General features: G+C 47.5%; 7 protein-coding genes across 7 annotated transcripts; 2 read left to right on the forward strand and 5 right to left on the reverse strand.

Annotated features, from left to right (window-relative positions):
* Positions 1–14: 14 nt before the first annotated feature.
* Positions 15–2,661, reverse strand: E1B28_010174 (uncharacterized protein; the record flags this gene model as incomplete). The annotated part of the gene is made up of 10 exons (XM_043155126.1): positions 15–180; positions 626–709; positions 767–882; positions 936–1,333; positions 1,382–1,600; positions 1,653–1,717; positions 1,774–2,184; positions 2,241–2,275; positions 2,331–2,520; positions 2,579–2,661. The coding sequence occupies 10 exons, from the start codon at positions 2,659–2,661 to the stop codon at positions 15–17; spliced, it is 1,767 nt and encodes a 588-aa protein (XP_043007590.1).
* A 367-nt stretch (positions 2,662–3,028) lies between these two features.
* On the reverse strand, positions 3,029–5,159 carry E1B28_010175 (uncharacterized protein; the record flags this gene model as incomplete). Its single annotated transcript, XM_043155127.1, has 7 exons — positions 3,029–3,421; positions 3,476–4,054; positions 4,111–4,317; positions 4,369–4,437; positions 4,488–4,667; positions 4,725–4,985; positions 5,040–5,159. 7 exons carry the CDS (start codon positions 5,157–5,159, stop codon positions 3,029–3,031), a joined length of 1,809 nt encoding a protein of 602 aa, XP_043007591.1.
* A 319-nt stretch (positions 5,160–5,478) lies between these two features.
* E1B28_010176 (uncharacterized protein) lies at positions 5,479–7,030 on the forward strand. The gene is made up of 3 exons (XM_043155128.1): positions 5,479–5,588; positions 5,637–6,088; positions 6,141–7,030. The coding sequence occupies exons 1-3, from the start codon at positions 5,481–5,483 to the stop codon at positions 6,946–6,948; spliced, it is 1,368 nt and encodes a 455-aa protein (XP_043007592.1). The 5' UTR covers positions 5,479–5,480; the 3' UTR covers positions 6,949–7,030.
* A 366-nt stretch (positions 7,031–7,396) lies between these two features.
* E1B28_010177 (uncharacterized protein) lies at positions 7,397–12,794 on the reverse strand. Its single transcript, XM_043155129.1, has 7 exons — positions 12,569–12,794; positions 12,257–12,504; positions 11,460–12,196; positions 10,009–11,399; positions 8,601–9,957; positions 8,453–8,539; positions 7,397–8,392 (listed from the first exon to the last, which is right to left on the reverse strand). The coding sequence occupies exons 2-7, from the start codon at positions 12,501–12,503 to the stop codon at positions 7,460–7,462; spliced, it is 4,752 nt and encodes a 1,583-aa protein (XP_043007593.1). The 5' UTR covers position 12,504; positions 12,569–12,794; the 3' UTR covers positions 7,397–7,459.
* A 2,318-nt stretch (positions 12,795–15,112) lies between these two features.
* On the forward strand, positions 15,113–16,309 carry E1B28_010178 (uncharacterized protein). Its single transcript, XM_043155130.1, has 3 exons — positions 15,113–15,443; positions 15,517–15,707; positions 15,771–16,309. Exons 1-3 carry the CDS (start codon positions 15,387–15,389, stop codon positions 16,264–16,266), a joined length of 744 nt encoding a protein of 247 aa, XP_043007594.1. The 5' UTR covers positions 15,113–15,386; the 3' UTR covers positions 16,267–16,309.
* Positions 16,310–18,421: 2,112 nt separating this feature from the next.
* E1B28_010179 (uncharacterized protein) lies at positions 18,422–19,323 on the reverse strand (the record flags this gene model as incomplete). Its single annotated transcript, XM_043155131.1, has 6 exons — positions 18,422–18,604; positions 18,657–18,921; positions 18,974–19,010; positions 19,068–19,082; positions 19,135–19,211; positions 19,265–19,323. 6 exons carry the CDS (start codon positions 19,321–19,323, stop codon positions 18,422–18,424), a joined length of 636 nt encoding a protein of 211 aa, XP_043007595.1.
* A 154-nt stretch (positions 19,324–19,477) lies between these two features.
* E1B28_010180 (uncharacterized protein) lies at positions 19,478–20,978 on the reverse strand (the record flags this gene model as incomplete). Its single annotated transcript, XM_043155132.1, has 12 exons — positions 19,478–19,535; positions 19,594–19,665; positions 19,725–19,786; positions 19,849–19,947; positions 19,998–20,096; positions 20,161–20,207; positions 20,266–20,298; positions 20,356–20,371; positions 20,437–20,466; positions 20,524–20,724; positions 20,789–20,857; positions 20,913–20,978. The coding sequence occupies 12 exons, from the start codon at positions 20,976–20,978 to the stop codon at positions 19,478–19,480; spliced, it is 852 nt and encodes a 283-aa protein (XP_043007596.1).
* Positions 20,979–26,015: the final 5,037 nt, after the last annotated feature.

Raw genomic sequence — 26,015 nt, forward strand, 5'->3', positions numbered from 1 at the left:
AATGAATGCTGTTCTTACTTGACTGCTGGAGCCAACGCTGCCAGAGGAACGATTCCGAACCCAGCCGCTCGTACGGCGACACCTTGCAAAAACCCCGCAGCGAACCTCGTGCCGAGAGGTATCGCTTCCATCGTAACGTTTCCAATATCCAAAACCATGAAGAAAAACCAATCCGTGAATCTGTAAGTAGGAAATCGTTAACATCAGCCAGCGTAGGACAACTTAGAAGAACCAACGTGAGTGCCACAACAATCGTGAGAAGAAACCAAGTCTGATGAGAAGGAAATAAGTAGATATAGCATCGCCTCGGATGGTCTAGGAGGAAATGTAGTGTCTCGTGCGTCCGAGATGTTTTGGGCACTAGTTTAGACAAAATCCATCTGATCTATCAATGTGAGATCGCGTTCGGTTACACATGAGTATGTTTGATACGCACATTGTAAATCGAAAACTGATTGCGTTTAAGGTCAAGCACTTCAACGAAAACCACCTTGATCAACTGAAACTCACAAGATAGGCTTGGGTCGTCAAGTCAGTGGGAATAAAGGGATTTGGAGGCAAGAGGCTCACAAAAGCAGTGTTACCGGCCAATATAAGGAACGCCATGAAAAATATCATAACATACGCCGTCTGGAATGGGATCATGGATGTATCAACCAACGACGTCCCGGTGTTCGTATACGCCGATACCACCTGGAACAACGAGAACCTGATCACTCAATTTCAGCCAAAGGATATGAGATCATTGTCAAAAGAGACAACACACCAGACAGTAGAAACTGGTCTGTGTAGTGCAGGGGGGACAAAGTCATCTCGCCACTTGCTCTGTGATATGTACGGCGCGATGATCACAAACGGAATGAGCTGAACCAAGATGTGATACTGGAAAACAGGAATCAGCATCGACTCTGCGTTTTCACGGAGTAACCACTGACACCAGAAACAATCCAAAGCAACGCAGTCAATGCGCGGTACTCTACACCCCCCAACTCCTCAATTTGTTCTTCCGTAAGCATGGGGAACGCTGAATTTCGCCCAACGACGGCAGGAAAAGATACATATGGAACGGGCCTCGTGCCTGGTGCGATGACAGGGTTGTGATGAGAAGTTACGGTCATTGTCCTCGGAATCGTTATCGTCCTTGTCAACTTCCGTCCTAGTTTTGGGAAAAACTTTTTGATAATACTCCGTATGATTTCGTGGGGCATGGGAAATCCTCCGAAACCACTGTGTTTCCGAAGTGTTTTAGGTCCCGGAATATAAGTACTGTAGGTGTGGTTTGACATGTATGGCATGAGGGGAGCGTGATGAATAGAAGATCTACGAGCTGATCCTAGAAAAGAGAGCTGAGATGATGGGACTGCTGAGAAGGACAACTTACTTTTATCATCTGGTTGTAAAGGTTCAGGGGCTGGGCGGACAGATTCGCGGTCAAAGTCTTGCGTTGGAACAGTACGAGGGGGTCGACGGCGAGGAAGACTAAACTCTATTGTTTGCGTTCTGGGCAATGCAGTCGGTGTAAACCGCGATTGTGGTTGAGGAAGAGAGGGAGAGGGGGGCCTAGATTGCGGAGAAATTGTCTCAAAACGATGAATGGGAACTGCAAGAGAGATTCAACAAAAAGAGGGGCAGCCGAAATCTTCTCTACTGACCACTATCAGCATTAGGTTTTGCAGGAGCCGTTCCTGGATCAGATAGTCGACGACTCATTACATTTCTGATCGGAAGGTAAGAATGTTAGCTATCGATGCGCCCCGATAGCCTCCCACATACCTTCTCAACGGAACAGCAGTCCGAGCAGAAGTTTCCACCACGGAAGTAGCGAAGGATAGACGGCGATCTTGTGTTGTAGATTGGATGGTTGCGTTACGCTTCATCGGTATACGATCACCTTCACTAATCCAACCACTTGGATTAACAAGCTTTGGGGCATCGTCCACACGGCGAATCATATCAGGTCTCACTCGATGTGCCAAGCCGCCGCTGCCATGTCGCTCCTTCTCGGGTTTTTCTGAATGAATGGTCTTCTCGTTTGCTGTTCTCGACTTTTTCCTTCCCAAGCCAAACAGAGCGGCGACTCGATTGGACCAAACAGACCCATGGTGCTTTTGGTCGGTTATTGAAGCAGGTATTCGTGACGTAGAGGCCTCGATGATGTGCTCGAACTTCTTTTCAAAGTAGAATCTGGTAACATCAATAACAGATGAGTACTCTAGGCACATGAACAAAGGCGGGCTCACTTTCTGATATAAACCATGACCCATGAAACCAGCACCTATTCAGATTGCAGTTCAAGAAGGATTACATGAAATCCAGGAGGTTGAATTCACCGGTGATCCCAGACACATCTGAATGAACAGAATGACTTGTTGCCAAGGCGTTAGAGAGCTCAAGTCAACTGTTGCCAATCCGCAGACCGTCATCGCACTGACACAATTGAACAAAGAATCAACGTAAGAGATATGGTTTTGCCCATTACTGGCGTAGAAGATGCCGGAAAAGATAAGAGGCGTAAATGTACTGTCGAACGGAATGCTCAGAGTAAGGAACAGGGCGAGGTGAGCGAAGACTGACGCACAAAAAGAGAATATGAACCCTGTAGAAGTTGAGATGTTTTCTGACGGATCGCCAATGTTTCCAGCCTGAGTTTGAGGCCGACATGAGTGTGAAAGAGATGGTGAGGGGAACGGGACGAGAGATTATGAGCTGAAGGACAGGTAAAGTAGTATTGAGAAGAGACCAGGAGCATTCAAAATTAGGTGAGAGCCAAGGAATGCATGACGGCGGTGACGGCGGTGGCCACTGCTTCCGCTTAGAGAAAAAAATACTCCTGGGTCCCTGCGTAAAATATCAATGATGGGTGCGAATTATCTGATCAATACACTTATGTAAAAATTTAGAGATAACAGGTAAAAGGACTGCGGAATTCAAGTTCATCAACGTTAACTATTCAAATGAAAGGTACATCGAGCATTCCTATTCCACACTATCCATCTTTCTTTTTTTTTCTGTGGAGCATTTTAACCTACTATCCGTCTTTCGAACCTTGACTGTTGGGCATTGGACGTTGCATTCGTACAGTCTTCCGACTAGGTATAACAAGTCCTGGAGGGCCACAATTTTTGAGCTTCTCCAAATCCACTTCAGACCCATCGGGCCTTTTGACGACGATTCTACTCATTGTCCGCGTCCGTAGAGAAAAGCCTGGTATGAAAGCGGTGGCGTCTTTGTTCAGCCGATACCGAGTGCTTCCTATCTCACGAGCCGCAATGGAAGGAGTAGCGGGCGGTGAGGTACCGTTGACACTCGAGCTAGATGACGAATACGTGAGAGATGGGGTGCGTGGTCTGACCGCACTGCTAGAGAAATCGCCACCCCAGGTCTCAGTGTCCCATAGAACTCCTGTCTCGATATGGTCATACTAAAATAATTGACATGAACAAAATGTCAGTGATAAAAGCCAAAGAACCCTTACATTATCGCCCGCCCAATGAGGCCGAGCTAGGGCGTCTGTTGGCCTTTGGGAAAGAAACGCCATTTCAGGAGAGGCCATAAGAAGAGGAGACCTTTGCAACGGAATCCGAGTGCACGATTCGTCGACAAACTTTCCGAAATATCTGGTTTCTCCAGAAAGAGGCACCTGAACATCTTCGTCGGGATGTTCAATAACAGCTGGAGCGGAAAGAGACCGCAGTTCGGTGTCAGCCGCAAGTCGCGATAGAACCATCTCAATACCGAGTAAGTCAGTACTCGGGAGAAGGTGTGGCCGACCCACGTTCTCCCACAGGTCAGTGACGAGTGTCTCATCCCAATCCGAAGCAGGGGAAACTGTCTGACGAGGAACAATGCTGGTAAGGGTACTTAACGTCGCTTCTGCCGTGGGCCGAGCAGAGGGTAAAGCATGCCAACAAGAGTCCATGAGCCACCAAATCGCATCAGGCACCACTACGTGCAGGGCTTCGGGTCGTCGTGGGCGGGCTCCTTGTACCAAAACTTGGAAGACGACAGAGCCGTCATTAGAAAGTTCATAAAAAGGAATGAATCCGGTAAAGATCTAACGGCATCCCGTTGATTGCACGCCAAGTACCCATATTTGAATGGTGTGCACACCTCATAACACAAGCATCCAAAAGCATACATATCACTCTCCTTCGACGAACGTTGGCCGCCAATCAATAGCTCGGGCGCAAGCCATCGCACCGTGCCGCCGGAGTGTGAGGTGGGGTTAGTATTTGTGAGGACCGATGAATCTGCTATACGAGATAAACCAAAATCTGTAATACAGGCTCTACCTTCCGATGTAACCACGATGTTGACCTAGATAGTACTACTTGTCAGTGGAAGTAACGTATGGATTCAAGTACTCACAGCTTTCAGATCCCCGTGGACAATTTTGTTCTCGTGCAAATAAGTCATGCCAGAAGAGACGTCATAGAGCTAGCAAGGGGTGTGAAAGGGAAGAAGCAAGTCGACGAGAATAAACATACCAGCAGAATACGATCCACGTTGTCGTTGGCTTTGAGATATTGAACTAGGTTCCCGTTTTCCATCCACGGACAAACAAGACACAGTCTTCGTCGACTTGCATCGAGGTAGTAAAGGCCCATGAATGGTAAAACATTTGGATGTTTCAACTGCCTCCACAAAAGTGCCTCTCTCGTGTATTGCTGTAAGAAATATCATCATTAACGCTGGGTGCAGGTGAAAGGTGAAATGCCCCGCACCTCAGACATCCTCTCTACATCAGTCGACTCAAACGTTCTTAGCACTTTCAGACATACAAGCCTCGGTTGCGAGTGTGGACCATCAAAATAACCCCTCCACACATCCCCGAACCCTCCCCCAGCTACCGGATGATCGCCAACTTGTCGAACGTTCTCGATGACAAGGCATCGAGGATGCAAACCGGAGTTTTTGGAGAGACAGATCATGGTAGAACATAACGTAGAGCGGAAACCGTTGGAAACGCTTGGACAGTCGATAAGCTAGCACTGCAATTGAGTGTACGGTAGCTTAATCATTGAGTTAGAGATATTCACCAGCTGCAGAAAGTCAAGTAAGGATTGTGCGACTTCTCCAGTTTGAGCGAGAAGCCGGCGGTACTGGGACTTGTCCTGGAAGATGGCTTCAAGCCGGCACAGATACTTGTCGATGTCCATGGGTTTCCAAGCCTGTCGGCCAATTGCCGAAGGCTAAACTAAAGAAGAGTAGGCACTGAAACGAAACTTTATGTTTTGTGAGGGTTTCTGGAAGTGATCAAGTTGCTTACATAGGCGCGACTAGTGGTAAGACGTGGATCGGATCTCCGCGGTTTGTGAATGATATGTAGGGAACGAGCAAAGAAGTGAACTGGAAATGAATATAGTCTTGTCGAACGTTGAGTCCAGATTACCCAAGCTATGTATTTCTCACTGCCTTCCGGCGCCTAGTCAGTGTGGGAGATTCTCGGTTACGTCCGTTCAGAGTTCCTTCTCACCACCATGTCCACTTCGTCTCGACTTCAGCTTCAATTGCACAATTTGCCAGAGGACATTCTATTCAAAATTGGGTCCTTTCTTCTTCCACTGGATATTATTCGCCTTCGCCAGGTCAGTCTTGCACGTTTCCTCAACGAGAGTGACTCAACCTGTCGGTAGACCGCGAAATGGACACGCGATTTTACTTCACACCGGACGTTCTGGACGTGTTGTTTTCGAAATTCACCTCTATTCTTGCCACCGGTGAAATTGGAACATCAGGAGAACGTGACACTTGAGCGTCTTCTCATACGGGCTCAGCGCCTGGATGCCTACTGGGATGGAAATGTACACCAGATCAAGCATCAACGTCGTTTACCTTTTCAATTATCGAGAGACGGGATCAGAGCCATCGAGCTTTATCTTGGGCAATATCTTCTCGTTGGGTTCTTCTCAGGTTTCTCCCTCTTTGATCTTGATCGCGTCGATTGGGATACGCCAATATTCCATATTTCAGAGGACAGGGTTAGATTCGCATACCGCACTGGCTATAATCGTAGGAGTAATTCTCATTACTCTGGAGAAGTATACATCCCTATAATAAGGATGGACAACTCACCAGAATCCTCAATGTACGTTTCAGATGATTCCTTGACGACCTTGGAAGCCGAACCTTGTCCTTAGTGTCTTGTGGCAGCTTCGAACAACTCAGTACCCACCGTTAATCAAGATTGATAACATTTCTATCAATTTCTCTGTAGCCTCATCGGCGTGGGTGGCTCACGGATTTTTGATCTATCACTTGGGGCAGACCTCCTCGTCCTACCCCCTCGTCTACCACATCACAACACAGAAACGATACCAATTCGAATCAGTGAGCCAACATATCAGTCAAACCGTCTGGACGAACCACATATACCACCACGAATATATTCCTACCGCTCGTTACATCCTCGCCATGCACATCGGCTATCAGGAGACGATACTCGAAGCATTTCGTGTATCAAATGCGGACATGCTTGTTCGGACCCACTTCGGTGTTTGTCCGAAAGGTCTTACAGAGCCCGCTCTCATATCTTCAGTTCCCGAGGAAGTCGACCTGAGTTCTGGTACCGTCATCACTCTTAGCTTAGCGGCTATTTTTCATCATGACGGTCTGCAAGCGTTTCGTGCCTTTCTTCACAGAAACGGAACAATTTCCTTTGAGCTCCCCTCTGCGAAAGGCTCGTCATCTTACAGTTTGACTGTCTCATCTAATCTTCATGAACGAGCGAGGGCAGCCTCTCGCTCAGCCAATTCGACTATCACCCTACATCTTCATGATATTGATTTTCGAAAGAGTAGTGACGAGCCAACAGAAGCTGTAGGGGTTTGTCCAAGCTCAATCGTAGTTCCAGAGTTGGCCGATGGCGTCGACCACGCATGGGACGGGTTCAAAGGCCGTTTGTGTATTCAGAACGATTCGCACGTCGATATCCTCGACTTCGTATGACTCGCGTCCACTGGTAGAAAAGTACCACCTGTCTTTGTATAGAAGTATGTTACCGTGGTTGGCTTTTAAATCTGTGGAAATCCAGTCTCTCATTATGGTGGATACGCCTCTCCGGCCGTTGGGAAACAAAGCATCCGATTCACAACCATCTAAATGCTCGTAGCGTTCAGTTTCGCAGTTTGACCGTGTGCATAAACAGAAGCCTCAGGAAGTGCAGCAGTCAAGAATAGTGCCCAGGTGTTCTGAGGACTGAAAGCATTTCAAACTACACTATACTATGATAATAAAAACAAGTGTGCGCAGCATATAGTGAACAAGTAGAAAAACACAAAAGAGATCATGAGTGAATGCAACGATGCCTGATACCAATAACATAAGGTTGAAACGAATGTGAGTGAGACAAGATGAGAAAGATAGAGAAAGACTAGAGAGAAGTACGTGTACTGCTAATATACTAATACTGATACTGGGTACTGATACCAATGCCAAATGCAAATCGAGTGAAGTAAATCTATGATGAGAGCTCAAAAACCTTTCTCCCATTACCCTCCGACTTGGATGTGATAAGAGTCCGTTGCTCATCACTAAATCCAGCACCTTTAAGAATGAGAGCAAAGAAATTCGGCGCCTTGGGTGCGTCGACAACGACATCATCCAAAAACTCGGCAATTGAAGAGAATGCATCCTCAAGCGCAGCAGGCGAAGCCAGGGATTTTGAATCCACTCGTTGGAGAAGATCCGATACGAGTTGAGCGTCGGCCTCCTTCGACTCTAAAGCGAAGGAGACCAGCTTGTCGACCAGTTGATAATGGAATTGTGGGGGAAGTTTTTGGAAGTAAACCTCCGCTTCGTCGAGGTTACGAACAGCAAAAAATTCCTTCGTATCTTCCGCAATCTTCTTCTTAACCTCAGCTTCAGACATCTCAGCTTCAGGCTCCTCGGTCTCAGCCTCCGAATTGTTCTCGGACTCTGGGGCGTGGTTGTCATCTTCAAGGGGTCTGGACCGAGGCTGGAGGATAAGCCTCTTACGCTGAGGCGGTTGATCGGTCATCGACATTCCTCCATGTGTAAGATCGATGCTAGATTTACGACTCGGTGGTCTACTGCCCCTTGAGGTCGAACCTTCTGCAACAGCATCATTCTGGAGCATCTGGAACATATTGGCGCTCGAATTTGTCCTCGAAAGTGATTCACGTTTCGCCTCTTTCTTGTTGAAGACGCTGCTAGGACCAAACGTCATGGGTGCACCCTTGTTGCTGATCTGGCCGAACTTCGACAGATCCCCTGCCTTCGACGGTGGGCGGACGTTTCCTCCACCACCAGCGACCGCCCATCCTTCGGGATTAGTGGCGGCCTCGGGTCTCTCTGCTCCACGTCTTGAGCCAGAGCGTGACATGGAGAGGTTGCGGGCGTAAGTCTCCTTCGCTTGGTCTGCTTTGATGGCCTAGCAGTAAAGAAAACATAAGAGGGCTGTACAATGAGATCCGGGTCAGTCTGTGCTTACTTGTTCACGAATCTGGCTTATCGTCTGCGGAGCAGCCGTAACAGTACTTCTTGTAGCCCATTTGCGTTCACGGAGCTCAATCACATCCTATGATTATTTGAGGATTCAGCCAGTGTAATCAATATCCTCAGAGGGAAAGTTCACTTACTTGCAACATGAATTGCATACGGGAACTGACGTTCTGGCGGTTCGTTAGTTCTTTCATACGGGAGAAGTATACATCCATGTGTGCTCTGGCCTTCGGTGTGTCAAGAATTTGGCCGACGGTTGAGAGAAGTTTGCACAATGACTCGATTTCTTCCTCTTCAGGATTCTCCACATTGCCAAGCAATTTCTTCACACATTCATGCATGATACGCTCAGTCAACATCTGCAGTTTGAACAATTCACCGATGAACCTGATCAAACCGAGACCCTGACGCTTGGCCTTCTGTGCAGCATAGTACTCGTCCGAGTACAAAGCAATCTCTTCACCCTCGTTCTTCTTCTCAGAAGCCTTAACCTGGTCTTCCAATGACTTGGCGGCGGCGGCAGCAGCAGTTGCTTCTTTGGCCACCCAACCTCGCTCGAAGTCTTCTTGGCATCGGTTGAGAAGGTATTTTCTGAAAAGTTGACCACCGGCGATAGGCTTGCCCTCGGAGTTCTTGATACCATCATCCTGAACCTGAGGACTGATTTGTTCCATCATCTTTCGACACAACCTTGCATACATCTCAGAGAATGTTGCTTCGTCAGTAGCCTTCTCGAAGACCAATCGGATGACTTGGATGAGAGTACGGCCATCTTTTTCCTTCTCCGATCTGTTCGCCCACGTGATAATTTGGTCGGAGATGGGGTCAAACTTCTCCATAGTGATCTTGTTGAGCAATGCCTTGACCTTTCGGTCAACCACTTCAGGTGAATCGGCGGGGATGGTGCTGAGAGCTTTACGATCCCAGCGATTCTCCGTTGCTTGCAAGGGAGCGACGGGTTCCAAACCAAGACCAGCATTGGCAGCGTGACCACCGCCAAACCCTGAACCACCGTGAGGTTGACCCCCAGGTTGCTTATTCATATCTTGACGCTTTTCACCCCTCTTGCTCCTCGTGCGTCGGTTATCCATGTTGCCTCCGGGTCCACCCTGACTCGCGGTTCGCTGCATTTGAGCAGGGCGTGCAAAGGGCGATGCACCTGGACCTCCCACAGAGACAGATCGACCTCCATTCGAAAGTTGGAATCGTTCTTCGCTTGTGAGCTTGGCAGTATTGGCGGTAGCGAAGTTACCCATCCCACCAAATGAAGGGCCGGAACCGGGTTTTGTGAAACCAGAAGCACCACCAAAGCTGAGACTCCCAAGTGAAGCCTGGCGACCACCGTTTTTCATACCGTGGTGTCCTGAGCCACCGCGACTCATCTTAAATTGAGAGGTGTCAGCCGGTTCGAGTCCAATAGCGTCCAACGGGGGAAGCATGTCCGGCTTCTCCTTACAAATGGACATGAACTGCAGAAGAAATTCGCGATCGTATCTGTTGTAAAATGAACGACTTGATCATAGAAAATGATAGATGAAAACATACCTAAACTTGCCGTCCTTCGCATTGATATTGAGTTCGACCCTAGGGCTCTTGACACCTTCAGGGTATGTTACACGACCGAGGTCATCAATGATGCGAGCAGTAGCAAGAGCAGAGGGGAGCGCTTGAGGGATGTTCGGTCTCGAGGCTGTTGATAGATCGAGGGGGCCGGGTCTCCTTCTAACTGAAGGCGTTTCAGTTTCAATCTTCAGTGATTTCTTCTCCTTCTCCACGACTTGAGCGGGCTCTTCCTCGACAAGTTCCCCTTCTTCCTTTTCTTCTTCCTCTTTCTGGGCTTTTACAGCCTCAGTGACCTTGGCAGCGGCAGCAGCGTCTTCAGCCTCCTTCAGTAAACGTGCCTTTTCCTCCATCTCTCTCTTGGTCCTTGCTTCTGACTCGATACGTATCCTTTCCTTCTCCTTCTCTTCCTCCTCCTTCTTCCTTTGCTCCTCCTTCCTTTGTTGGTCTTCTCTTTCTTTGCGTGCACGTTCTTCCTCTTCTTCTTTCTTCTTCCTCTCCTCTTCCTCCTTCTTCTTCCTCAATTCAACCTCCTCCTTCTCTTTCCTCTTCCTCTCTTCCTCTTCCTTCTCCTTTCTCTTCCTCTCTTCCTGTTCCTTCTTCTTCAACTCCTCCTCCTCCTTCCTCTTCCTCTCCTCTTGCTTCTTCAGCTCTTCCTCCTTTTTCCTCTGTTCAGCTGCTTTTCGCTGCTTCCTCTCCCTCTCTTCAGCCTCCTTCCTCTCCTTCTCCTCAGCCTCCCTCTTCGCCTTTTCTTCAGCCTCCCTCTTCGCCCGCTCCTCAGCCTCTTTCTTCTTCCTCTCGGCCTCCTTCTCTCTCGGATTTTCGATCTTGATACCCTTCCGACTTGGACTAGCGGTCAAAGAAGGAGTAGACCCAGTCGGCGGAGTCGTGATATTTCCAGATGACGGTGTGTGCTGGTGGTGCTTGAACTTATCCAAGCTCACCTCAGCTCCTTCGGCATTTGTAATCTTGACTTTGTTGGCCCGTGGGGTGAAAGCGCTAGCACCAGTATTGAGGGGTCTTTGACCGCCCACACTTGGGGATGAAACAGCAGGGGTAGGGGGAGGTGATGATATTCCACTGATACTGTTACTAGACGAGTGAGAGAGAGGTGGGGGTGGGTGAGGAGTATGGGGGACGGCGTTGACGTGTTGAGGTGTCGGCGTTCCTGGAGGACCTTGTAGATGTTGAGGGGGATTCCGAGGCGACATTGGCATGCCTGCATGAGGTTGAGGAGGAGCATGACCCGCAGGTGGAGGTTGATGATGAGGCATTTGGGGATGTTGTGGGTGTTGTGGCGGCATACCAGGATGTTGTTGGGGAATGTAGCCCCAATGCTGGTAAAAGACATGATTATCCGGTCCCACAGGCGGATACTGTAAAGTTTATGTTTATTAGTGAAAAAACCTTCTGCACAAGACACGGCGAGCACATACGTAATACCCCGGCCAACCGGGGACTTGCATTTGTGGCGGAGGCATTTGAGGAGGCATCTGGTTGGGTTGTCCAGGTTGTGGGTGAGGAGTAAGTCGAGGGCTGCCTAGAGCAGGTGGTATCTGGTTTGGACCTGGAGGACCACTACCATTAGAAGGTCGTGGACCAGTTCCGTTCGGCATTTGTGGGCGAGAGTATACAGGAGACCGTGGTGGTTGGCCAGCCGTGCTTTGTGGTTGACTACGGAAACCATTCTGCGGAACAAAAGTAGGGTATGCATGTGAGCCTATCTGCGATGATGAACCTGATGCTGGTATAGGTGGTTGTTGTTGCGTTGGTGGTTGTTGCGGAGGAAGATTTGATGAACGGACTGATGGTGATGTGTCTGAGGGCGTTTGTGAAGACGGTGTCGATGAGGGGGTTTGGAAGAGTTTTCTAACGTCCACTTTCGGCCGATTCACTGCGGTGGTAGGTATCGAGGGACCTGACGTCGACGATGAACTCGTCCCTGTTGACGTTGATGCCGTCGACTGTGACGCAGATAGCTTTGTAGTTACCGAGTTTTTGCCATTTACCTGGCTTGCAACAGTCGCGGGTACAGTTCCAAAGGACTTTACACCTTCAGATTTGACTGCTATGGCAGCAGATATGGTAGGGGTTACCGTTGGTGCTGCTGCCGCGGGTTGAGATGATATTGACGCAGATGCGTCATCAATAGACCCAAACGAAACCGCTGAGCCTAAAAAAGGTTGAAGAAGTCAATGGCACAAATTGAAGACTAACAGAGAAGTCCAAGCACCTGTTTTTGCAGCACCGACGGTGTTACGAGGTATGCTTACGCCATCTTTTATCGGAACACCCTGGCCAAGTGTACTGGGTCGCCGTGAATGGTTTGCAGTTGCAGAGACGGGGGTGGTAGGAACCGGAGATTGAGAACGGGGAGAGGATTGGGAGTTGGTCTGAGGAGGGCCTTTTGACCAAGCAGACTTCGCTGATAGCTGGGGAGGATTCTTTGCTGAAGCTGAAGCAGTCGAGGATTTGCTCATTCTATACCGATAGAAATATGACTAAATGAGAGGAAAAAACAAGAGAAATCTAGAGAAAAACGCACGAATTTTGGTGATCTTTGGTTTAAAGAAATTGGGCTGTTTGGGGGAGATTTCTCGTGTGGATCGGTCGTTAAGAATGACCTGCCAGCAGGCGAGAAGCAGCTGGAAGTATATGAATAGGGAAAGGAGGATGTCTAATAGAGAAAAAAGACGGACGCTGGACGTTAGCAGTCCGCTGTCGACGATGCTCAGTCCTCTAATCAAGGACGAAAGAGTCTGAGGGAAGACCAACAGCCTCTGCGCTTACACACAAAATTTGTGGCCGGACCCCAATCACCCCGTCGCCGGTACCGGTTCCCACACTTGACTCCCAAGCGCTGTCAGTTCTCCGAACATAATTTTACACCAAGTACTGTAAGTAAAGGCTTGCCCAGTACTCGCTTCAGCTCCAGTTTGTGGAATCTTGTACCAAACGTCGAGGCCTTGACTTCCTTCGCGCAGTAAGTGAGGCGAGGTTCCAACGTGAGTCCCGGCGTGTATGGTTGTTCGAGGTCATCCCAAGCTTAAGCGGATGAAGGGAAACAAGGTGAATCGGTCCAGGGCTACGGTAAAACAAACTGAAACACGCGTTTGACTCACATTATACCTGATGTACCTAGTTGCTGCTCAAGGAAACTACCGCCAACCTTTGGCCAACCTACTAACCACGGCGATACTTGCCAGCGTCGATACTAGCAATCTGGCCCTTTGTGTGGCCCTTCTGTCTCTAGAGAAAATACTTTGACACTGAACTAATATTCAGCGAAGAGCCTGTATGATCGGCCCAAGACATGGGGCATTTTTTGACAGCTGGACAGGTGGGATGGTCGGTGTCACTCGCGACAACAGCCAGAATTTGGTCAGAAAATTTATTTCAACATGGGAAGTTCAGCCAACATATCTTGCTACAGGGATCGGTAGACAAATTGACAATGCTAGGTTTAGATGGTAACACCGACATACCTAACTACAGGCACAAAAAGAGGGCGGCCTTGCATCATTGTCTGGATTAGTCACGTTAGAAAAGAAAGGACCTTCCTCCAAGTTATGAAGAAACCCTTCAATTAGCCTCTGGAACGTATGTAAACCTGGGTTGTGCTGGACATAGAGAGCGGTTACTTGCCGCCGAGCGCGTCTGTATCTGGCAGCGAAGAGGTAGAAGAAGAACGTCATGAGGTTAAAACCTGTTGGCATAAAATTGTGAGTTTAGGATGCACCAGACGTCAAAAAATGCCGTGAACCCACCGTAAAAAATCCCCTCAAGCCATGAGTCGGAGATAATCCAGAGAGGGGGTGAAGTAGAGTTTTCAAGGTAAATATAATCACATTGTAAAGGTTAAGCTGAGATTCATCTTGATGACTGCGCACCTTTTTCGTACCTTCCGTCCGACACGCCAAGAGACGGCTTCAATAGAACTGCGACTGGGAACCGTCATGAACTGTAAAATCGGATGCGATGGGACTTCTGAGTTTACCAAGATTTTTTCGAAGGCTTGACGCGGTTCGTTCGTACTTGACCCGGTGTCTAGCCTTGTTCCAGGGCTACTCCTGGCAGTGTGTGCTAGTAGTCACAACGGTGCGTTAAATTTGAATCGTGATAGGACCGTACATGTAAATGGGAATAAAGGATTCTGGAGTGGAACAGGAATGTTCTATCAGTCAGGCTTTTGAACTCCAAAATGAACCTACGAGAACTACGTGTCACAGTGCTTGAAAGTTGACTGTTATCCTTTGCGTGAATGCTGCAAAAGAAAGCCCAACCACACCTCATAAATTCAACGTAAATGACTTCGGGGGCAAAAAAAACCTGCTTCAGGCCGCCGCCCTGACAGGACCAAGTTGTATTTGGACTGAGGACGAATAGAACTTGCAATTCTCTGATTGCTTCACATCGATACACTGAAAACCCTCCGGTTTGGATTATGTATCGCTGATATTCGCCTGGTTGAATCTGTGTGCTTTGCGTCGAAGGTATACCCCACCAAGGCACAGCTCGGTAACTTTCCGATAGCTTTTAGCGCAAATTGACCGTAATCTCCTCCCAAAAATTATGCATAATTTTTTTAAACAGAACTCACCATGATGTGCACTCAACTTGTTGTCCAAGTTATCGTGGCGGGCCAAGCGTTCTTTTGGAATCGAAGTACGCGTGCGGACTGCAGATTCGGATAAAGTAAGTTCTTGTTAGTTCCTCTGTAGTTCGCGATTACGTTCAATGGGTCATCGAATATGGAACCGGGCAGTGATCCGCTTCAGTCCTCAGGACCGAAATAGGTGAGTCCCGACAGTAGTTTTGCGGTAAGGTAGCCATCCGATTCTCCTGGCGAAAGGAAGAGTTAACATCGATTTGTTCGACCCCAACCGATGCTGGACACGTCATGCACCGTGCCCAAAAATGATGAGCAACAAGGAACGATCCTGAATTACCTCCGAAAGCGACTGCAGTCAGATTCAGTCAGACTTTGCCAGACGGGTTGCTTCTCTCTCATGCACCTTCAGGTGTGCACAGTAAACAAACTTGTCCGGCTAAAATATCGTGGGAGAAAAGGAGAAAAGGGCATACTATCCTTTCCACACACTTTCTCCTCATGTCTTTATACTGCGAAGTGAACAGTCTTGCAGCCCCGGCCTTTCAGCTGCGTTGCTGCAACTTATTTATGCAAGGACCACCTTCCTTCCGAGTGTTGCTACTTCCAACAGATTAACGCAGCATCAACGCAACACTTCCATGTCTTTTCCAAGTCATCACCGCGTGTCTCATAAAAAGCCAATAGCACTCCACCCCCACCCTCTCCTTAATCGCTCTCGTCTCCTGTCAAGCACACAGAATTCTTCATCATCATGGATACAAACCCCCGACGAGATACTGAATTCTACTTTGACACAATCACATTTCTAGTAGGCATCTCCCTGCTATACCAGCAGATCGCCACACTGTACATGTCCTCACCTGCCATTGTCATTTGTACAGGTCGACAGTATTATTTTTAAAGTCCCCTCCCAATACATCCACGACAAGTCAGAAGTATTCGGTGCTGGGGCGCAAATATCTGCTGCAAGTGGTGAAGGATCGTCCGACGCGAATCCTGTGAAGCTTTCACCTTTGCCTCATGGTTGTAATGCAGAGGACTTTAAACGCCTTCTTAGAATTATCATCGCTCTGTTAGTATCGAACTTCGTTCCTGCAGTGTAAACTACTTTATGCTAATGAGCTACCATATTCAGGACCGTGGATTTACCCACACCCACGAATCATACGTTGGAACAGTGGCTCTCGGTACTCAAGCTCTCGACTGCTTGGTGTTTCTCCGATGTACGCAACTTGGCTATGGAGCGGGTATCAGGGTCACCATCCAACTTTACCAGGGATCAGTGGATTACAGTGTTGGACTTTGCCCATAACTCCGACCTGTTCATTGATCTTCGTGTCCTCGCCATTACGCGCATATCTGGTTTCGCTTTCAGCTCTAGGGTGGACCAAGTCCTCCTAGGTCGCAAGTATCTTCATAAACCATGGGTTATACAAGGCCTGAGAGAACTGGCCAATGTGTCTACTCTTCCCCCATTACCAGACCTCAACCGCCTAGGACAAGAAACACTGATTGGAGTGCTCTATATAGCGTGTAACAGAGCGCAGAGATATCGCGGGCCGTATAATGATCGAGAAGTCGATGAACACTTTCGCGACGAGATTTCTTCGCTTTTTCCACTCTCATTCTAATATCATCGACGGCGTTTCGTGCACGATGCAGTATTGAATGGCAACCTGTGCTAACTGTACGCTTTTCTGATCCTCAGCAGATGGCGCTACAATTATAGGATTTACGAGTCGATACATGTTGTTATATATTACTCTTCTCTTATGGATACAACGTCTTTTCATATTTACAGCCGCCAGAATACTTCTCCCAAAATTGAGGAAGGCTTGCCAACGGTTTTCAAGATTGTCAATGATCGTCGACGTCCAATCCCTTGTGCGCGCTTCGAATTTCATCCCATGCCCTACGCCGCAGCTAGGAAACAAGCGGGAGAACCTACACATGTATACCTCGGCATTTTTAGTGGTGTGCAAGGTCCTCTAACCGGCGACGGAGCCCCTCAATCGCCACATCGAACCACTGAACATGGGGTACTTGGGCTTCCTCCATCCTCTCACCCAAAACACCCATCCACTGATCCAACTCCGCAGCGACGATAGTCCCATCGAGCTCGATCGGGAAAGGATGATTCGCCCACTCCTCAACGAGCGCCTTGATCTCCCCGGGAGGAAGGACCGCCAAAGTCCCAGCCGCCGCCGCCGTAATATCTGTAAAAACAGTAATGGGCCAAACGACTTTGCCCCGCATCGAGATACTTTGCAGGATGGAAAACAGGCCGCGTGTGCGACCGCCGTAGAAGCATGATTGTAATGCGGGGGCCCAAGAGCCTGAGTAGAACGACAGTCAGCATCTAAAGTTCGCGTGGCGAGGTCTCAACTTACCTGCCAGTGGGCCCAACTCGCCGAAACCAAGAAGGCGCAAGACACCGAGAAACGCGTAAGGAAAGATGATCTCAGTCCCAATAATGACCAGTGCTACGGTAGCACCCGCCACGAGGTATGGATGGTCCGTCTTAAACTTCTGATATTCCTTCAATGCGTGCTGAACTTCCTGGGGTAAAAGCTCTTTCTGGACTTCGATGAAGTCGTGAACAACCTTGATCACATCTTCAGCGGAGGACTTTTTGTCTGCAAGAGTGTGTTCCAAATTACGCCTGGCAGACTCTAGAGAGGGTTTGAGTCTCTGAAAAATTTTGTCGAAATCAATCGATGGAATATGAATGTCAGGTAAGTGAATGTCTAGAGCATCAATTGCGCGAATGTCGTGGGTCCGAAGAGGGTCCTGAACCTCAAGTTGAACTTTCTCGCTCATAAAAGAGTCCGCATTCGAGAATGGGAACAATCTGCCATTGAATCGATGGCTCACTGTTTTGCCATCAGTTAGTCCCAAAGCGAAGTTGGCAATCAAAATTCTTACAGCTCTGAGCTTCATCTACAAAGGTAACCATCAGAATTGTTGAATACGCTCAGACATGAAGAAAATCACAACGCACCATTGACTCGAGATAGATCGTTCACAAAATCAATCCAACTCCAAACCGGAGCAACACGCGTGTAGTTACTCTGGCGATCCTTCATGACCTGCTGAAGATCAGGTGTCGTTTTCAGCCCAAAATCGATCGCATAGTCGGTTTTGCTGGCGTCTGGAACCCGTCTTTCTTGGAATTGTTTCTCCATAGCGGTCGTCCATCTATTGACATTGCCATTGAACTTGGAGTCGTGGATTGATCGGTAATCGGTGAGAGACAGGATCAAAATCGCTATGATAACGAGCGAGAAGAGAATGCGGGACATGATGGTTTGTGGCGAGTGAGCACCGTCACGACGTCCTTTATACCATGTCGGCTGTTTATTTACATAACTAACCTTGAAGACAGCCACGAGCCGAGAAGAAGCCCTTGTTTTGAACTTTACGTGACAGAAGGCTTTTACTCGGGAAACCTCCTTGTTATTGCATTGTTCCTCAAACTGCGTGAAGACCGCGGACTCACGTCAGGATTGAGGCCCTCAGATAACAAGCAACACCAGCGCCAGAAGTCCAGGGAGCATCGATGAGGGAGTGCAAGGTTTTTTCGGGATGTGCACTATTTGCCCTCGTACCCTCAGTTGATCCTCAGACTACTAGTCGGGCGCATGACAGGTCAGCTCAATCGACCGACTCAGAAAAAGAAAAACGAATACGCCGACATCAAGGGTCATCGTCTCATTGCAGCCTACATGGTCCCACATATGTGAGGTTATTCAATAGTCATTCATGCACGGTTACGCACATCCTTTCTCAGTCTGCTGGCTCCCACTTCCAATTCAGGACTCTGACAGCCATTTCTTTGTATTCTACAACCTTTGGAACTTTCAAATCAACAACCTTCGCTTCATCATCAAATCGCCTCATCGCGACTTTTTCTTGGAACAAAGGATCTTTCTCGAATTCTTCGACCTGGCTTGGAATGAACGGCCCTCCCTTTGAGCACCGTGCATGTGAGCAAATGATCCAAGAGACGGATACCACTGACCTGAACCGTCAATGAAGCTTTACTAGCATCACTCAACGAATCCCAATAGCCATCTTCAGTCGCCGTAAGGTACCGTTTGGCTACGACGTGGTCTCTCACGAGCTCACAGACAACCCTGGGAAAGCCGATGGAAGAGAGATAGATGGCACCTACTGTCTCATGGTCCATCCGCCCAATTTTCATGTACGAGTTCGAGAGTGAAAACATGTCGGTTCCCGAGCCAGATGAGGGGAGTTCGAGTGTATTCAGGGTAGACTTTGGAAGGCTGTGGGTGGTGTAAGAGACTCCACCGGTCCTCGATAGCAAGGGAGACGTACAAATGCCCTATATCGTGGAGTAAAGCGGCCAATACGACTATGAATCCCGTCATAAGTTGATCGTGATCAAGGAGGTTCTGTAGTGGAAATTAACCTTCGTCTTTCGCACCTGGAGAACTTCTTGAGCTGAGGACTCTTTGATACTATGGGAATTGACTTACCTGCTATCCTTGCACAATTAGCGGCCTGCAGGGAATGTTCGAGTTGAGATATTTGTTCGCCTATATAGTCATTTTGCCTGTACCAACTCGTCACTCAGTATACCTGCAGAATTACAAGGTCAGGACTAGCCCTTCGCATTCCATCAAGTCAAACAGGTCGTTGACTACTCCTGCAGCTGAGACTGTCATCGACGAAGTGTAGTCAGGTCAGAGTCGAGGTCGTGGTTGAGTTTTGCCTTCACCTCGGATAAAAGGTGGCATGATTTTATTATGAGAGAAAAAGGCCGTAAATGTACAGCAGGACTTCGCGATAGCACATGATACAAGAGCAGAAGACTCGAGTTCAAAGGCCCATTTCTCGATACCCTGAAGAATCGACGCTTAGCATCGGGGATCCAAACCTATGTAGGTTTTATGTGATTTTCAAGGTCAGGCAGGAATATCTTAGGGTAAACGTACGCGAACATCCTAGCCCCCAATTCATACTTCTCACCCGGTACTCTGTCCGCTGTTGGTGGCCAGTGTTGCCGTCTATTAAAGGACAGAACGGATGAACGACGACTTGAATGATAAGGTAGATAATTACATACCGATTGGCATAATACTCGTCGTGCATATCCCCGCCTTCGGAGAGAGTGTTATAAGTCGCGTACTGAATGAGTGCAGCCGATTGGTCAAACTCTTTCAAATCATTCTAAAAGGGGGATAACGCACGATAGCAGCTCGGCCATTAGCTGAGTTATTTGCTGCAGAACGATGAGCAAGGTAAGAGCCGAAGATGAGGAATTGGCCAGTTTCAAGTGGTACTGGAGTCTGATCGAAGCGATTAGGACAAGGGAATAAAGATATGATATAGGGCGTGCCCAAATCTGTTTCATAGACCAGTCATCTTCGATGCAATAATCGTGGCCAATCGGAATAGGGTTCGGTGAATCGGCCAATTTGTGGGAGCCTGCTACGACCTGAGGAGGAGGAGTGAGACAGTTGAGATATGTAGACATTCAAAATGCATAGAGTACGACGTACCTCTAAACACCCGTTCTCCAATGTTGCAGGTTCGACAGCCATCAGGACTAAATGGATTCTACGTAAGCTCATCGAAAATGTCTTCGGGGGAGATTGATAACGAACTACTAAGATGCTTGGCTTTCGCAACATGGGTATCTTGATAGCACTCTGCGGTCAATCAAACTGGAAAGAAATAGGAAAATCAAAGCTTACAAGAGGTCGCGTCCAACTACAAGGGAAGTGAGGAGCAGTTGGTGTTGGTCATTCTCCGTAGAAATCTGCACTTCGACGTACATGTGCACGATAACCGCCTGCCCACGGAGCCTGAAAAACTCAGAACCTGAGCGACAAGAATTTCAAAGAGAGCCTGAACATGAGCACCTTGTAGTTAATTTTCTCTTTGAACAGAACCATTTCTTCCCCACCGAGTTGCTTCAAGACATCGAGAATGACCTTCCCTCGAAATAGGTCATTGAAACCTTGATGGAAATCGGCAAAATTTTCTGTTCGCGTGAGTGTGCGTTCGCCATTGGACGATATCTCATCATAATGCATCCAGGCGTCTGAACGGTGTGGAAGGTTCTATACAGTTGAAGAGGGAAATCAATGAATATCACGGATATAGGAAGACTTGAATGAGTCGAACCTTGACCTCGTATGTCCATTGAACGATGTTCTTTGATACTTCCTCTGACACCGCAGGAAGAACAAGGAACTGTATGACATGGTCAATTTCAAGTTGGATGATCATAAAAGAATGAAAAATATACCCCGTCTCTCTCAAAGGACACCTTTTGCTGGGGAGATATCGTGAATTTCGTTTCCGTTTCAACCATCTTCAAAGGCTTTGAGAGGATCCTCTGGCGTGTGAAGAGCAGGTAGAGTATAAAGCCTGGGAGTTGGAGGGCTTGTGACCACCCACGACCACAGAACAAGTGATATTTTATTTTTACGCATTGGATGTGCAGACTTTCTGGAGGAGGGGTCGCCGGGCACTTAACGTTTAACCGCTGAGCGCTTGTAGCGTTCAGGATGCTTACATCCTAGTTTCTCCCCATTCCGACATATTCCCGTTTGTTTCTATTTGGCTCCTAGTTAGATTTCATATATAAAGAGTTTAGTTACATTAGAGTAGAGCACTCTTGAAATTGCACGTCTTATACCTGTTATTTCGAGGGTTTGACTCTGCGTGAAACTTAGCTTACCCAAGCGCCGGTTTCATATTTTTAACAGTCCAAGACTCTTACTCTTACTCTCTACTCTCTTACTCTCATCCTACTCGACTATCGGATCCCCTTTGTCTGATCAACAAAGTCCCCCGACAACGACTAGGACAACAACCCCAGAAATTCTCTTTTTGACAAATTTTCGCAAATCTTTCGACAATGGTATCTACTCGCTCTCGTACACGCAAACAGGGACCAACTGACTCCGCTGACGGCGTTGAGAAATTGATCCCTCCAGGTGAGTCTCCATTGTTATCCTCTAGTTCTGATGCCTCCGACAGCGACCACCCTGATCCCAAGGGTGCGCAGGCGAAAGCCGTAAGTTGGTCCGGGTTGGCTGGGAAGCCCTCCTACCGCGACATGGTAGTGGCTGCCGCCCGAGATTCCGGCTCTGTCGAGACCGAGACTATACTGGTTAATAGTAACGGTTCTACCTTAGGCACAGATATTAGAATTACAACCTCAAATGATAACGTAGATTCTGCTATTGAAATCCCCAGACCTGAGAGGTCTAATAGAGCTCCAGACCCTGAAGGATGGGTTATACCTCGCAGAGCACGCAGTCTTGAGGAATTACGCCGTAAGGAAACCAACTCTGGGTTAAGATTCGAAGTCCCACAGGATTATCTCTCCCCGGAGCAGGTCCATATGGTTAAGTTGGCAGAGCAACAGCTTACTTCGGCACAACGTAAAGCCATCCGCATGCGCCAAGAGTCTGTAGGCCAAGACCAGACTGACCAGGATGATACCCCGAGTGAATCCGAACCTGAAAACATGTCGGAAAGAATTCCCGCTGAACTAAAGCGCAAGGGGAAAATCCTATCGGACACTAGTTCCGATGATATCAGTGACCTAGAAGTTGATATGGCTGCTCAAAAGGCGGCATATGAGGCTTACACTGCTGCCAACAAATTTGCTAATGAAAAAGGCAACTCTGCAGATATTATACCTGTTCGAAAGGAAACAGGAAAGAATGTACCCAAGAAAAAAGGTACTAAGGTCACGCCAAGTGAGCGCGAGTCCGAAACATCCGATGAAGCGGATGACGAGTCCGACAAGCAACCTAGGAAATCTCGCCGTAAAGACAAAAATAACAAACCTTCATTGAAGAAGTCGTTAACCGGTCAACAGGCTAAACCGTTAATGGAATATTTTGACCGGCAGCTACAAAATGTAGTTAGGGGTAAATCTAGTACCCCAACGGTTCGGAAACGCAAGGATAACATTGCAGTCCCAGCCAACCAACTTCCTGTAAGCAACATGTTAGGGAAATTGTTTAATAAGTCATACCAAGAACGTGGTCGTAGTAAGTCCAAAGAAGCGAAGAAAAAGAGGGACCGGAGGAAGAGGAGAGAATCACCATCTGACAGTGGTGGGTCCAATTCTCCTCCTTCGGATTCATCAAATGATGATAATTCATCACCATCTGATTCTTCAGGCTCGGATTCTGAGACCACGTCCTCTGACAGTAGCTCGGACACACACACCACCGGATCTTCAGATTCTCGAGATAATCATTCTTCACCAACAGACCCATCCAATTCATCGTCGTCGAGTGATTCAAACTCATCGAACCATCGGGATAAACGGCGCCACAAACGAAGGGCTGAATGGAAAAAGAAACGGTCATCGAGAAGAAAGAGCCGTGACAGAAAGGGAAAAAAGCGACGGGCTACTAGAATAATTAAGCCTATCCCGCCCAAACCATATGATGGTTCTTCAAATCAAGAAACTTATGAGATGTTTATAATGGAAAGCACCCAGTATGTCAAAGAAGGATTGATCCCAAAGAAGGAACAGGTCGTTTTGATCTCTCACTTTCTCACTGGTAAAGCTCGTAAATTCTTTCTACACAAAGTGGCAAGGAATCACGCCAAGTGGACATTACTTAAATTCTTCCATGAATTATTCAATTACTGTTTTCCGTTAAACTATCGAAGTTTGCAATGTGACAAGTTGCGGAAATGCTTTCAAAATGACAGAACTGTCTCTGAATATGTGTATGAACTTGACAGTTTGTATGGTCTTGTAGGTGCTACTAGCAAACGCGAGAAGGTGATTAAACTATGGGATGGGTTCAATTCACATTGTGAGGACTACGTCGGGCCGCGTGACAGAAGGCGACGGAGTTCTCCGAGATCAGAAGTGAGCCGAGAATTTAGAGATACAAATAGAGTTGATTCGATAAGTATCTAACTATTCACTGTACATCTTAAATACTAAAATGATTAGGAGTTTGTAACCAGGAGTATAAGAATAGGGAATAAGGAGTAAAGGGTGTTGGAGATGAAACTTGTATGAAGAGAATGGAAAGGAGACGGAAAGGAGAGTGTTTGTATATGTAATGCGTGCCGATGAGGCCGTAATCCTTACACTATCCCCCCTCAAGTCCGAGAATATGAATTTTTGATGAATGCGAGGACTGAAAATGTAATAAAAGGATGGAGGCTGAAGTGAAATGATCAAAGGAAGTGTGGTATACTGGTTATTCGATCCAGGAATCTCCAGAAATCATGCCGAGAAGGTCTGGAGTTGGTAGTGGTTCATTGTATAGAAGGTGACGAGCGAATACACCTGCGTCTACGAAGGCGTGTCCCGTGAAATGTTCGATTAGCTCAATTACATCCTTGGAGCGTGAGTTATCTGTAATGTGTCTGGCGTCGGAGAGGAGATAGAATGTGTCTTGGAATGTGAGGAAAGATTTTTTCATCCAGATTGGGCGTCGGGAGTATCTGCAGTGTAATTGGTTGTTATCGAGATAGAATTGATCCGCGAAATCGAAGAATATAGCGGGAGTGAAAGGGTGTGTCGTGGTATGAATGCCGTCCGTGTTGGGAGAGCCGCGGTAACGGAGAGGCATATGTTGTTTGCCAGGTATTTGGAAAGGTTCCGTGTTGTATTCTTTTGGTAGCACAATTTCGTCTTTTGCAATCATCGCGTGGTAGTATATGAGTTCTCCGAAGCGTAACCAAGGGTCTCTTCTCCATTCTTCAACGTGAATTGTTCGGTTCGGCGTGTTTATTTGTTTTTGGAAAGGCATGGAGAGTGGAAGGGTTTCAGGGTTATTGGATAGTACGAGGTGTAGAATGCGAGTCATGGTAGTGATGATTATTTTTTGTTCTTTTTCGGACGTCTTATATCTTCGTCAGGTCTAGGAGTCGGGGGCTTTACTTTTCGTCCTGAACAGGTGATTGTTTGCGTAGGGGGTGTGTAATTCAGTCTCGGATCGGATTTTACGGGGTCAGGGGATTTAGGGCGAGGTGGTAAACGAATAGGATCTCTTTCGGGGGTCGGTGATGGTGTAGGGGGTGAAATTATTTCTGTCTGGTTTTCTAGTAACAATTGATTCGGTCTTGGTGCTTTCGGGTTTCTCCTGTGGAACTTCTCTATGTCACTGTTGTATGTAGTCGGTATATCGGTTAATGGTATCCATGTGTTCTCGGAGTCGTCTGTTTCTTTGAATTTGCAGAGGTATTCATACATTTGGCCGATTTTCCTGCAGTCCTTAATTGTTTGGATCGCAAATGCGGGGTCTTCGGCCAGTCGGAATGGTATTGGTTCTGCATGCGGGTGGAATTCCGATGGATCGTTATATGGTTCCAGGAGTGATATATGGAATACGGGGTATAATCTTGATAGATAGGTCGGTAATTTCAACCGGTACGTATCCGTTTCTTTGATTCGACTGTCAATTCGGTATGGACCGAGTTTTCTGTGGTCTAGTTTCGGTGATGGTCTTGAGGATTTTATGTTCTTCCTTAGTAGCCACACCATTTGACCTTCTTTCAATATGGGTGCTTGTTTGTGGGTCTTGTTATAATATTTGGCTTGCTGTTCTTGTGCCCATTTAAGTTCTGTCCTGAGTTCTTCATGAATCATTCTGAGTCTGTTCGATAATTCGTCTGCTGCTGGAACTGAAGAGCGTTCCGTTATTTTTGGTTCAAATGTTGGGTGATAGCCAAGGTTTGCGAAGAAGGGGGTTTGTTTAGTTGAGGAATTTTCGAGATTATTGTAAGCGAATTCTGCAAGAGGTAGATAATCGGCCCAGTCATTCTGGTGGTAAGAGACGTAAGCGCGAAGGTAGGTCTCTAGGGTTTGATTTGTTCTTTCTGTTAAACCGTCAGATTGTGGGTGGTATGCAGTAGAAGTATGAATTTCTGTGTTTAGGAGTTTCATTAATTCTTTCCAGAAATTGGAAATGAACAATTTATCCCTATCGGAAACTATGGTGGTTGGTAGACCATGTAATCTGAAGATTCGGTCCAGGAACATCCATGCTAACTGAGATGCGTTCATTGATTCTGTGCATGGAATGAAATGGGCTGCTCTTGTCAGTCTGTCGCAGACCACCCATATGGAGTCATGACCATGAGAGTCGGGTAATTTAACGATGAAGTCCATGGTGATCGCAGTCCATGGTCTTCTTGGTATTTCTAACGGATGTAATAATCCGTATGGTTTATGTCTTTCGTCTTTCGTCCGGGGGCAAATGTCGCATGCTTTGACGTAGTCCCGAATGTACCTGGCCATTCCGGGCCAAGAGTAGTCAGTTTTTAGAAAATTAAACGTTCTTCTGTATCCGGGGTGTCCTCCGATAACAGTGTCATGTCGAGAGTAGACTATGTCTCGACGTAACTCGGGGGGTAC

The sequence above is a fragment of the Marasmius oreades genome, chromosome 6 (assembly GCF_018924745.1).
Source record: "Marasmius oreades isolate 03SP1 chromosome 6, whole genome shotgun sequence".
NCBI lineage: Eukaryota > Fungi > Basidiomycota > Agaricomycetes > Agaricales > Marasmiaceae > Marasmius > Marasmius oreades.

Excerpts from the sequence above, each read along its gene's own strand:
- E1B28_010176 (XM_043155128.1), top strand. The coding sequence starts at position 5,481 with ATGTCCACTTCGTCTCGACTTCAGCTTCAATTGCACAATTTGCCAGAG. Across the intron at positions 5,589-5,636 it reads ATATTATTCGCCTTCGCCAG|ACCGCGAAATGGACACGCGA; the intron begins GTCAGTCTTGCA and ends ACCTGTCGGTAG. Across the intron at positions 6,089-6,140 it reads AACTCACCAGAATCCTCAAT|TGTCTTGTGGCAGCTTCGAA; the intron begins GTACGTTTCAGA and ends CCTTGTCCTTAG.
- E1B28_010177 (XM_043155129.1), bottom strand. The coding sequence starts at position 12,503 with ATGAGCAAATCCTCGACTGCTTCAGCTTCAGCAAAGAATCCTCCCCAG. Across the intron at positions 12,197-12,256 it reads CGTCGGTGCTGCAAAAACAG|GCTCAGCGGTTTCGTTTGGG; the intron begins GTGCTTGGACTT and ends AACCTTTTTTAG. Across the intron at positions 9,958-10,008 it reads GCGAAGGACGGCAAGTTTAG|ATACGATCGCGAATTTCTTC; the intron begins GTATGTTTTCAT and ends ATTTTACAACAG.
- E1B28_010178 (XM_043155130.1), top strand. The coding sequence starts at position 15,387 with ATGGATACAAACCCCCGACGAGATACTGAATTCTACTTTGACACAATC. Across the intron at positions 15,444-15,516 it reads TTGACACAATCACATTTCTA|GTCGACAGTATTATTTTTAA; the intron begins GTAGGCATCTCC and ends TCATTTGTACAG. Across the intron at positions 15,708-15,770 it reads CTTAGAATTATCATCGCTCT|GACCGTGGATTTACCCACAC; the intron begins GTTAGTATCGAA and ends TACCATATTCAG.